General features: G+C 52.1%; 1 protein-coding gene across 2 annotated transcripts; it reads right to left on the reverse strand.

The window, feature by feature from the left end:
* Window positions 1-3205: 3205 nt before the first annotated feature.
* Window positions 3206-7270, reverse strand: LYPD3 (LY6/PLAUR domain containing 3). 2 transcript variants are annotated; one of them, XM_079908352.1, is made up of 5 exons: window positions 7132-7270; window positions 6443-6574; window positions 5504-5674; window positions 5097-5258; window positions 3206-4240 (listed from the first exon to the last, which is right to left on the reverse strand). In XM_079908352.1, exons 1-5 carry the CDS (start codon window positions 7217-7219, stop codon window positions 3720-3722), a joined length of 1074 nt encoding a protein of 357 aa, XP_079764478.1. In that variant the 5' UTR covers window positions 7220-7270; the 3' UTR covers window positions 3206-3719. The 2 variants fall into 2 exon arrangements, with proteins under 2 accessions (XP_079764478.1, XP_079764477.1); XM_079908351.1 differs by lacking the exon at window positions 7132-7270 and having other exon boundaries at window positions 6443-6832.
* Window positions 7271-11639: the final 4369 nt, after the last annotated feature.

Here is an 11639-nt window from a genome sequence, read left to right on the forward strand (position 1 = left end):
TAAACTATGATAGTAATACTAAACCGATGGTAAACTGAGAGCAATGCAAAAGATTCCTGCCTGGCGGAATACAGTTGATTATTTCCCTGTGGTTATTGACCAGTTCAACAGCCACTCATAAATTTATTTCAGCATTCCCGAGCTCCTACCTGTGTGTGTTCTTGGAATTCTCCTTTGGACTGGCTGTAACATTGTATGGGTCCCCTCATTCATAAATGAGTGAAATGAAATCTTTGACACGTGTTCATCTTGTATCTGTATAAGAGCTGATTTTCCTTTCCAAAAAAATATCATCCTTCCTCATCTGCTTCCCCACTTTGGCACCTCCTCCAAAGATGAGAAAACACCCGCACGGAGTGACAGGTGATAAAAGGAGGATTTCCAGCCTCAACACCCTCAGAAACCCCGGAGTCCTCTGACCTACGCCACCAAGATGGCAAAAAACAGACTCGGAGTTACCTCTGAAGAGTGTTAACACGCTGGTTAGCAGGTCCTGCTTGTCAAAGCAAAAACTGCACGGGACAAGTTGGACAGGCAAGAAGTCTTCATTCAAAGTGTTCCAAAAAGAGACAGAGGCCAGAACTCAGTCTGAACTCAATGCAGCTGAAACACAAGGCAGTTGGGTTTTTAAGAACTGGGGTGGGGGGCTTCCCTGGTGGCGCAATGGTTAAGAGTTCGCCTGCCAATACAGGGGACACGGGTTTGAGCCCTGGTCTGGGAGGATCCCATATAACGCGGAGCAGCTAAGCCCATGCGCCACGGCTGCTGAGCCTGCGCTCTGGAGCCTGTGAGCCACAGCTGCTGAGCCTGCGTGCCACAGCTACTGACACCTGTGCACCTAGAGCCCGTGCTCCGCAGCAAGAGAAGCCACCACAATGAGAAGCCCGCACACCGCAATGAAGAGTAGCCCCCGCTCACAACAACGAGAAAGCCCATGCACAGCAACGAAGACCCAACGCAGCCAAAAATAAATAAATAAATAAAATAAATTTTTTTAAAAAAAGAACTGGGGTGGGGGTTGAGGGGGTAGTAGGTCATGTTTGCGAATTGGCTTCACCTGAAGGAAAAGGAAACTTTCCTGCATCTTCCGGACAAGGGGTAGTTTCACAACTTGGAGAAAGGCCCCCATTGAAGTCAGGCTTCTAGGGAAACCGGGAGATAGAGGTGCTATCTCCTTTGATGTTTATATTTCAAAGAGATAGCTCCCAGGTCCTTGTGAAACACATTTCCTGGCTTGTAAAACTGGCAAGAGGCTTTTAAACAGATTTATATACATCTCAAAAGAGCAGAGAAAGAATTTACAATGACAAGTTTTCTAAAGTAAATGCTCTAAGAAACAGGAGGTCCGGGGCATCTGTGGTTAGGTCATCTGGATTCTGTCAGGGACCAGGCTGAGAGGGAGGACAGTACTTTAGAGGCAGGAACAAGTCTATCTAAAGTTTAGTTAAGCTGAGGGGAAAGTTACAGCCCTCTTGTTCATGCTCTATAAGGCCGGTCTGCCTGGGTTCCAATTTGGACTCCGTTGCTTATTAGCTGGGTGACCCGAGGCAAGTTACTCAACCTCTCTGGGCCTGGTTTTGTCATCTTTATAAAAAGCGGATGATTAATACTTAACTCATAGGATGGTTGTGTAGATTAAATATGTTAATCCAAGTACAGCATTTAAACCAGTATCTGGCACATAATAAATTTATACTTGCTGTGGGTTAAATTACTTTACCATTCTGAGCCTGCGTTTTCCCAATCATCCCATCTGAGAATTTAAATGGAAAATTAAGTGAAATGATGGGTGCAAACAACCTTAGCCCAAGCCGGTCATCTGGTAAGACTCTTTTAAATGATTAACATTCCCATAACTATAGTTACTATTACTGATACTGATATTGTTTGTTGCTCAGGCTCTTATTCCCTATTTTGTTACTATAATCACTATTTACTGTTATTTTATTATTAACTCACACTACTCCCTACTATGAATGGTAATATCAGCAGTATTACTTTTTTTTTTTTTTTTTTTGGCCGTGCCACGTGGCTTCCAGGATTGTATTTTCTGGACCAGGGATTGAACCCAGGCCACAGCAGTGAAAGCGGGGAGTCCTAACCACTGGACCACCAGCGAATTCCCAGTATTACCATTATCTCACCATTCTGCACACCTGGTTCCCCTCCATCAAGCAGTCCCGAAGCCTGCCAGGGTCTTCCTAAGCCAGGCTTTTCCTCCCTGGGCGCCCAAGCTTTCATCTGATTGGAGGAGATGGTGGTGGGACTCAGGCCCGAAGTCCCCAAGAGGAAGCAAAAGTGGACAGCGGCACCCACAAGCCCTCTGGACAGGTGGGATGCCGGGGCCAGGCCACTGAATGATTCTTTTTTTTTTTTTTAATCATTAAGCTAGGCTATTTTTTTATATACAATTTTTAAAGGTTACTTTCCATTTACAGTTACTAAAAAAATATTGGCTATATTCCCCGTGTTGTACAATGATTCTTAAGAAACCAGATTGATGAGGGGCTTCCCTTGTGGCTCAGTGGTTAAGAATCCGCCTGCCAATGCAGGGGACATGGGTTCCAGCCCTGGTCTGGGAAGATGCCACATGCCGCAGAGCAACTAAGCCCGTGTGCCACAACGACTGAGCCTGCGCTCTAGAGCCTGTGAGCCACAACTACTGAGCCCACGTGCCACAACTACTCAAGCCCGCGCGCCTAGAGCCCGTGCTCCGCAACAAGAGAAGCCACCACAGTAAGAAGCCCGTGCACCGCAGCGAAGAGTAGCCTCCGTTCGCCACAAGAGAAAGCCCACGCACAGCAACGAAGACCCAACACAGCCAAAAATAAATAAAAATAAATAAATACATTTATTTAAAAGAAAAAAAAACCGGCGGCAAAGTTGGTGGGGCCTGAGGACCGTGTACAAACCTGTGAAACAAAGCTCCCCTCTGCTCCCAAACATTGCTAAGAGTACCATTCACCCCTTCATACTGCTCAATGGTCTCACCCGGACTCCCCCTCACCAGTGGGATCACCCATAAGCATGGCTAAACCTCAGGAGGTGAAAAGTGTTCAAAACCAACGTCCCTCGGGGCTGCGACTCCGGATCTCAGTTTCTCCGTTTCAGTCTTGGCATTCCCACCCTAGCTCAGCTTCAGGAGGTAGAAATATCTCAGGTAGGTTATACTGAGGTAGGTCAGCAATGAGGTAGAAATAACTCCTTTAAAACACTATACAAAGTAATTAAACTTTTATTGAAGCCTTATGTGCCAGACATTGAGGCGTAAGGCACTGTCCCTGCCCTTGAGGAGCTCACAGTCTATAAAAGAAGACAAAGAAGATGCCAAAAAATGATTCCCACAAAGATTCAGGGGCAGGAGGCAGAGCCCTCAGACCCCATCTATCCTATTCCAGGTTGACTGTGAGAAAGCGAATACGAAGCTTATCACTGTCTCTCCCACCTTCCCTGGGACAGCTCTGACTTCCCTCTGACCTAGGCACCAGGAGAAGCCCAGGGAGAGACAAAGATGAGGGGGATACAGTTGCTGCCCTCAAAAAGCTGGAACACCCTGGCAGGATATATACAATGGTAACTTTCTGTCCCAAAGCCGCAAACCAGTGCAGCAAAAGCTAGGGAGAACAGGGGCTGGGCCAGCCCAGTCCAGTGGTGGAAGAGGGAGTAATGGGAAGGGAGGGTACCCATGGCCAAGGAAGTAGGGCAAGAGGTAGAGAAGTTCATAGTAAGGTGACAGTAGCCACAGCCAACAGAAGAGCCACCCACCCCACTGAAGGAGCTGCAGAGCCTTTATTAGGGGGCTCATCTTTTATGGGGTACTGCCCAATATTTCTACGGTCTTGGTGGCCACTAGTACCTCCAGCCGAGGTAGATTCCTCCACCTGGGAGGTCTCAGGTTCGACCTCTTTTGGAGAAGTCTGGCTGGCTGGGGCTGGGGTGGGTTTGGTGGTGGAAGTGGAGGACGGGGCTGGGGTGGGTTTGGTGGTGGAAGTGGAGGCCAGGGTTGGGGCAGAAGTACTGACAGAGTTGTTTGCAGCCAGAGTGGTGGACGGAGGACGGGGCAGCAGGACAAGGGGCGGGAATTTAGAGGAAAAATAGGTCTTGTTGCGGAGGTCCGAGTTACAGCGGGACCCCTGGCAGCAGGAGCCGCTGAGCGTGAACCCTGGGCCTGTCGCTGAATCCCGGGTGCAGGACTCATCCTGGACGCAGCCCCGGACAGGCAAGGATACAGTCACATTAGCTGCAGGAGGGAGACACAGGTAGGTCCGTGGTTGGAGGGAGGGGGTAGGCACAGCCAGAATGAAACTTAGGGGCAAGACAAGAGCAAGAAGACCCAAAACAGGGGACAGAAGGACTCTGCATCCATTAAACCCAAAGTCTCAATTAGGGCCCCACTTTGAGAAACACTGTCCCACTGTCTTTGGCACACGGTGGACCACATTTCCCATAGTACTTTGAGAGGAAAAATGTGTAGAATGAACTACAAGTCCCACAATGCCTTGGAAGAAAGGTTTGAACTGGGATACAACACCTCTCACAGGAGGAAAGAGCAGAAGACCATTGCCTCCCTCTCTCTCCCCCCACCCCTCACACCACCCCCACCAAAATTCAGTCTTAGAATTACATTTGCCATAATACACCTGGCAGAGGATGGAATTTGAAGAACATCTCCCATGGTTCCCTGAAGCAGAGGCCAGGAGGCTGAACTACATCTCTCCTAATACTTTGGGACAAGTGGGGACACTAACCCTTCAGTTTTAAGGAGTCAGAACTACACTACCCACGATGCCTGGGCAGAAGCTTGGAGGCTTAAATACATTTCCCATTGTACATCCTCCCATTCTGCACCTGGCAGGCCTCTATGAAAATTGTATTTCCCCAAAAACTCTAGGACAAAAGCATTCCTATTCCCGTGCTATACTGGGAATAGGACTGCATTTCTCAAGATGCTCTAGGACAAGCCACGAACTTAGGCCTTCAGTTCCCAGAATGCGCTGAGGTGGGGGAACCCTTTGGGTAAAGGTCTACCTACCACCCATGAGGCCTCAGAAAGGCTACCACAACCTGTGAAGGCCCGGTGCTTCGAGCTCACTCACCTGCCGTCAAGGTGACGTTGCCGTCGAAACAGCCCTTGTACAAGTGGTCGCTGGCGTTGTAGCACCTCACGACGGGCGGCGCCGTACCCTGGCACTCCTTGCGGCTCAGCCCCACGCAGCTGTAGCACTCGACCCCATTAGGCTCGTAGTCACTCTCATTGCCTGCGAGAGGGGCGGGGAGGAAGGAAGGGGTCGAGAGGGTTCAGGAAGCACAGCCCTGCTCCGCGTCCCTCCAGACCACGTCTCCGCCCCTCGACGGACACTCAGCTCAGCCTATAATCCCGCCCCAGGGCGTGGCCCCGCCCCCAGCCCCTACGGAGTTCTCCCGCCTTCCCCTTGCGACCGCCCCTAGCCGCTCAGCCCAGACATGGCTCCGTCCCTGAGCTTGCGGCCCTGCCCCCACCGACCTGCGGGGATGAGTGCTCGCGAGGTGAGGTTGAGCTTCGCGTTGCAGCGGTCCTGGGAGCACTGATGCAGCTGGACGAAAGCCAGAATCCCGTAAAGGTCCAGTCCGCGATCATTCTTGCCCGGGAGTCCCGAACCGCAGCCCCGCACTGCCACCGAGAATTGCCCGTGGACTGCGGAGAGGAGAGGGGGCGGGGTCAGAGGGGCGGGGCCTGGAATAGACCGGCACCAGAGAATAGGCCAGGGTGGGAGGGCGAGGGCCTCAGAAAGAGCCGATCCGAGGGGAAAGAACAACAGACCGAGGGGCGGAACCTGAAAGAGAGGAGTCTGAGGGGACAGACAGGCTGATAGACACTGGACACAATCGACGCGGGAGGGCCAAGAGTGGAGCTAAGACGGAGCACGACCATAGGGAGTCGGAACCGCAGGAAGCAGCATCAGAAGGAGCTGAGACCGACAAAAAAGGCACAGGATCAGAGACGGATGGGGCCTCCTAGGAGCCGTGGCCGCAGACAGGGGCGGGTCCGAGGGGCGGAGCCTCAGCCTAGGGATTTTAGGAGACGACCTCTAGAGGGATCTCCATCTCCAAGGGCCCCATTGGATGGGGGAGGCTGGGGTGGAGAGGATTCTGGCAGGGACAGAAGTGGGTAGGGAGATCTCAGTGGTCCAGGGCAGATGGATAGGGTGTGCCCTTGAAGGAGACGAGGTCCCAGATCAGGGTTCTCCCAGTTCACGCCACCCATGCGCAACTCTCCGTCCTCATCCCTCTAAGCCCTAATGGCGTGGTTGTGTTGAAGGGCCCACGCCAGGCTGAAAGGGAAGGATGGGGCTGCGTTCAAGGGGGTGTGGCCAAATTCAGAGGGAGGGGCGGGACCATAAGGAGGAGGGGCCCAGATGGAGGAGCGTAAAGGAGTACGCAAGGACCCGGAGGCCCCACTCACTAGACTCCACCGCCCCTACGGCCTCTGTGCAGACGTCCATGCCTGGCGCGCACTTCACCGTCTTAGTCTTCTGCGGAGAGCATCCGTCATCGGCTTTCTGCACGCAGCTGTAACACTCCAGGGCCTGCGCTCCTGGGGGTACAGAGGCAGGTAGAACTGAGCTATCCCTACTGAAGCCTCCTCCCCCAAAGGAGAAATAGTCGTTCCCACTCCCTCTGTCCCTGTGCAATCCTATTGCACACCCTTTTCCAGGGCGGCGTAAGGAAAACCTAGCCGCAAGTCTGAGGCCAGGAGATACATTGTGACCCTTTCCGTCAAACGTCCTATGCCTGCAGTGGGAGCATCTTTCCCACAGCCCTTTATGCCCAAGGTGGGGGATCCCTGCCATAGACGGGGGTGGGGGGACTTCTTCCTACAGTTCTCCACTCAGGATGGGAGAATTTTACCCACAGTCAAGTCAGCTCGGTGAGGGATCCCTTCCCACAGCCCCCCGTCTGCTTAGGATGGAAGAAGTTTTCCCACAGTCCCCTCTGCCCAGGGTAGGGAACCTTCCCGCAGCCCACCCCCTCCCCCGACCCCTCTGCCCAGGATGGGAGATCCTTCCCACGAGCCCGCTCTGTATGGGGTGGGGGAACCCTCCCTAGAGCTCCCACTCTATCCCCTCCGCCCCCTTCCGGCAGCAGACTCACCTTCTAGAAGCAGCAGCGGAGGCAGCAGCAGCAGCCAGCCCGTTGCCCAGATCGCTACCCGGGAGCCTGCTTTCCTGGCGGGGTCCATGGTTCCGTCCTGCTCTCTCGGCTTCCACTCTAGCTGTGCCGCCTCCCAAGCCGGGTCCTCTTACGTGAGCCCAGGATGAGTAACCTCGCCCCAGGCAACCCTGGCCTTGCCCAACCAGGCCAAATCAGCCTCAGCTGTGGGGCGCGACACCCGCCCCCGGATGCGTCAGCCACCACTGCCAAGGATTGAAAGGGCGGGAGTCAAGGTTCCCTGGCAGTTCCCAGGAGAAAGTCTGTGTGTTTGTGGCGGTGGGGAGAGGATATAAGGCTCACACAGAGGGTCTACTCAACATTCAACACTCAGTAAATGCTGAGTGAGTGCAGGCTTTGGGCCGGGTGATGCTGGAGACTAAACAGAACCAGTGCTGGTCTTCACAGAGCTCACAGTCTGACGGGGGAGACAGATATTAATCCAATAATCATACAAATTGTTATTTACAGCGAGGACAACGAAGGAAGAAGTGTAGGGAGCTACAAGGAGGTGTGGCGTCTAAAAGTGGGGGCTGGTCAATGAAGCGTCCCTGAGGATGTAAATCATCCAGGTGCCTTACGATCTTAAAGACTTGGAGGTTTAGCCAGTGAAGCAGGTCGGGATGGGGGCAGAGCACATTGCAAAGCAGAGGGGTCAGCACGTGCAGAGACCTCGGCTGGAAGCAGCATGGACCCTTCGAACACAGAGAGGAGAGCAGTGTACCTGGAGCTCCTGTACCTGGAGCTCAGGAGTGAGGGGGAAACTGAGGCAAAAGAGGCCATTCCAGGCCCTGAGGAGAGGTTTGAATTAATTCTGAGAAAGATGGAGAATGTTTCACGGGGTCTAAATCAGCTCCGAGACACAATCAGATTTGCTTTTTAAACTATCAATCTGGCAAACGATGCAAAAACTTATCAAGAAATGAATTCACTAATCCCAGGGAATTATGCAGCAATGAAAACGGGCCAACTACTGGCCTGGGTGCCAACGTGAGTCTCAAAAACTTTATGTTGGGAGTTCCCTGACAGTCCAGTGGTTAGGACTTTGCCTTCCAATGCAGGGGGTTCAGGTTCAATCCCTGGTTGGGGAGCTAAGATCCCACATGCCTCGCGGCTAAAAAACAAACAAACAAACAAAAAACAGAAGCAATACTGTAACAAATTCAATAAAGACTTTAAAAATGGTCCACATCAAAAAAAAAATCTTAAAAAAACCCCCAACTTTATGTTGAGCTCAAAAAGCCTTAAACAAGTAGAAGATACCATGTGACTCCATTTCTATGAAGTTCTAGAACAGGCAAAGCTAATCAGTGGTGATAGAAATCAAAATAGGAGTTACTTTGGGGAGGGCATTGCCCCAAAGGAGTAATAGTAAGGAACCCCTACTATCTTCATCTGGGTGGTAGTTACACATGTAACTGCAAACATGTTAAGAATCGACGAGCTGTACGCTGTACATTTTACATTTATGCACTTCACTGAAGGTACACTATTCTTACCAAAAGAAAAGGGTGGGGGAGGAGTGCCATTGTGGCCTCAGTAAAAAAGGAAAAGAGTAGAAGGGGCAAGAGAAGGCCAGGAGACCGGGGAGGGAGCAGGGCAGTCTCCCAGGTAAGGGAACAAGAGCCTCTGATGGCTGGGAGTTGGCTGGCGGCTCACAGCGATGTCTGGGTGCTCTGTTACACCCCTGCACCAACACATACGGGGCCACACTGTGACCACGATGGAGTGAGACACAATCAGGACCACTGCCTTCTGTGTCTGAACACAGGAAAAAACAAGAACACTGTGCAAACCACAGAATGACTAAGCTTCCACATATATAAGCTAATAGAAGTGATTGCTTGTATTGGGTTGGCCAAAAAGTTCGTCTGGGTTCTCTGTAAGAGGTTACAAAAATCCGAATGAACTTTTTGGCCAACCCAATGTTATGTATTATTTATATTATATTATTATTTAAACTACAGCTTTAGCCTTGCTTTGTTTCTCCTGACTCACAGATAAGATTTACCTATGGCAGGAAAAATAGCGGCTGTGTTCATAAAGGTTTTATCTGTTCTCCGGACCCCATGGGGCACCCCCCTCGCCAATAATGACTAGCACCTCAGTCACCTAGGTTGGGTTGCTTGTCATCATGCTGAAGCTCAGAGAGAGAAAGTGAGTGGCTGTGAAGTCATTCAACACTTCCCCCTACCTCCCTGCCTCCCAGCCTTGGAATCCCAGCCTCACTTATGGTTTGCTGTGTGACCCACTAAGTGTCTTCACCTCTCTGAGCCTCTGAGGTGTCTGTTTTATAATAAAGGGAGGAGAGTCTTTCATGGTGGAGTGAGGCAGTGGACAAAGTATTAAGTCTGGAGTCAGACAGACTGAAATTTTACTCCTGCCTCTGCCATCCTCTTGCTGTGTGACCTCAAGCAACTCCATCTCCCTCTCTGAACTTCAGCTGCCTCCTTTGCCAAACAGGTCTGAAACCCCCTGTCTCCAGAGGGATGGAGCGAGGCAGGGCTACAATTCTATTATTATTGTGCACTCAGGAGGCCCTTCAGGTCCCAGCCGTGTGGGAGAGTTTCAGGGAGGAACCCCAACTGGCCAGACCAGAAGATCTGGTGTCTTGGGAGGGAGTGGGACCCAGGGTGGAGAGTCTCCTCTTGCTCAGGCCTGCCGAATCCCGGGTGCTGACACCAACCGCCGCCCCCCCACCCCAAACCTGGCCCAGGACCAAAGAGCAGAGGGAGGTTTAAATACCGGACCTCTACTTAAACCTACTCTGTGACTCTCCCCAGCTCCCCTCCACAGGGGTCACTGCAAAGAGGTTTAGAATTGGTTCCCCAGAGAGATGAACAGAGGAGTCAGTGTGGAGGCACCTGGTCCCCAGCCCTGGAGTTCATGCCAGGGCCTCAGACAAGCCTGGGGCTATTTCCACTATGGGTTTCGTGTCCCCTGGGGAAGGGCAGGCTCTGAGCCCAGTGATGTTCCCAGCCTGCCTCAGACCCACTCCTTCTGGGATGTGATGTCTGGGATGCGTCAGAGAAGGGATGGGGTCAGGGCCCGGGCTGGCTACATAATTTGCGGGGCTCAGTGCAAAATGAAAATATGGAGACCTGGTTCAAAAGGCAGGAAGGAGTGTCATGAAATGTACTAAAGGAGAAATGCTCTTTTCCGTTCTTCCTGCATCTCTCTTGACCCCATACGGTGTCTAATGTCATGTTCCCTCAGGCACAGGGATACTGGTGGGGCGAGCACAGACTCTTACAGGTGTCTAGAGACCCTGCCCCACAACTAAAGCAAACTGGTTGCTGGGTTCCCCTTCCACCAGCCGCCCGCCACTGTGCCCCACCTGAGATGCCAAGAGGCACAAGTGCCTGGATTTCCCGTGAGCACTCAGGCCCTTGTCGGGGCTGGAGGATGGCGGAAGTCACAGGGCAGAGGCAGGGAGGGGAAGGCAGACAGAACCTATTCCGGGGAGGTGGGAGATGGCAGGTGTGGGACCTCATTTGAGCTGAGGCTCCAGTCCCCCCAGCTCAAGCTCCACACCCTTCAGACTTCACTTACAAAACACAAATTCAAATACAAAATTAAGAATTTCCGGATGGCAATCACAGATAATTAAAGCCGAGAGGGCTCTTCTGAACATGGGACCTGTCAACTGCACTAGTCACATGCCCGTGAAGCTGGCCCCAGTAAGGGGACAGTTTGCAGAGGGGCTAAGGGATGAAATGATCCAAGAATCTAGATGCCTCACACCTGGAGGTAGAGGCCAAGGAACACCGCGGGTCCCCAAGGAGTGTTTGCATTCCGGGGTTTCAGGAGCACATCTGGATCCTTAAGGAATCCTGGGATGGGACACCCAGGTCCTGAAGAGATGGGAACCAGAGGGACTGGATGCCTAGTTCCAGAGAGGTTTAAGGGAGGAAATGACCTGTACCACACAGTGACAGCCTAGAGTGGTCAGGGAGTGGTCCTGTAGTCGGGGAGCTCAGGGGACTGCGGAAGCCCACCAGGGATCAGGGAGAGCTTCCTGAAGGAGGAGACACCTTAGGTGAGATGTAAATGATGAAAAGTTCTATGCCTGTCGTTCACCATCGCCCCATCCTCAGCGTCTTTCTTATCAATTTATTCCCTCAACACCTAGTTTGCCTACAGGCCATTTGCTGTGTGCCAAGCACTCAGTAGTGATGGAAATAGCCCAACCCCTGCCTCCTGGGGCTCCCGCCCAGCACGGGAAACACACCCATCAAACACACGGATGACCTAGAGTAGTCAAAGCCGTGATGGGGAAGGAGCAGGCAGAGTGATCAAGGCTGGGATGGGAAGCCCAGAGGGAGCATCTGACTCAGCCAGGAGAATCAGGGAAGGCTTCCTGGAGAAGGAAACATCTGAGCTATGACCTAAATGATGAGTAGGGTGGAGTGGGGAAAGGTGACTTAGCAAAGGGAACATTACATAAAGAC

This window comes from Stenella coeruleoalba (assembly GCF_951394435.1).
Source record: "Stenella coeruleoalba genome assembly, chromosome: 20".
NCBI lineage: Eukaryota > Metazoa > Chordata > Mammalia > Artiodactyla > Delphinidae > Stenella > Stenella coeruleoalba.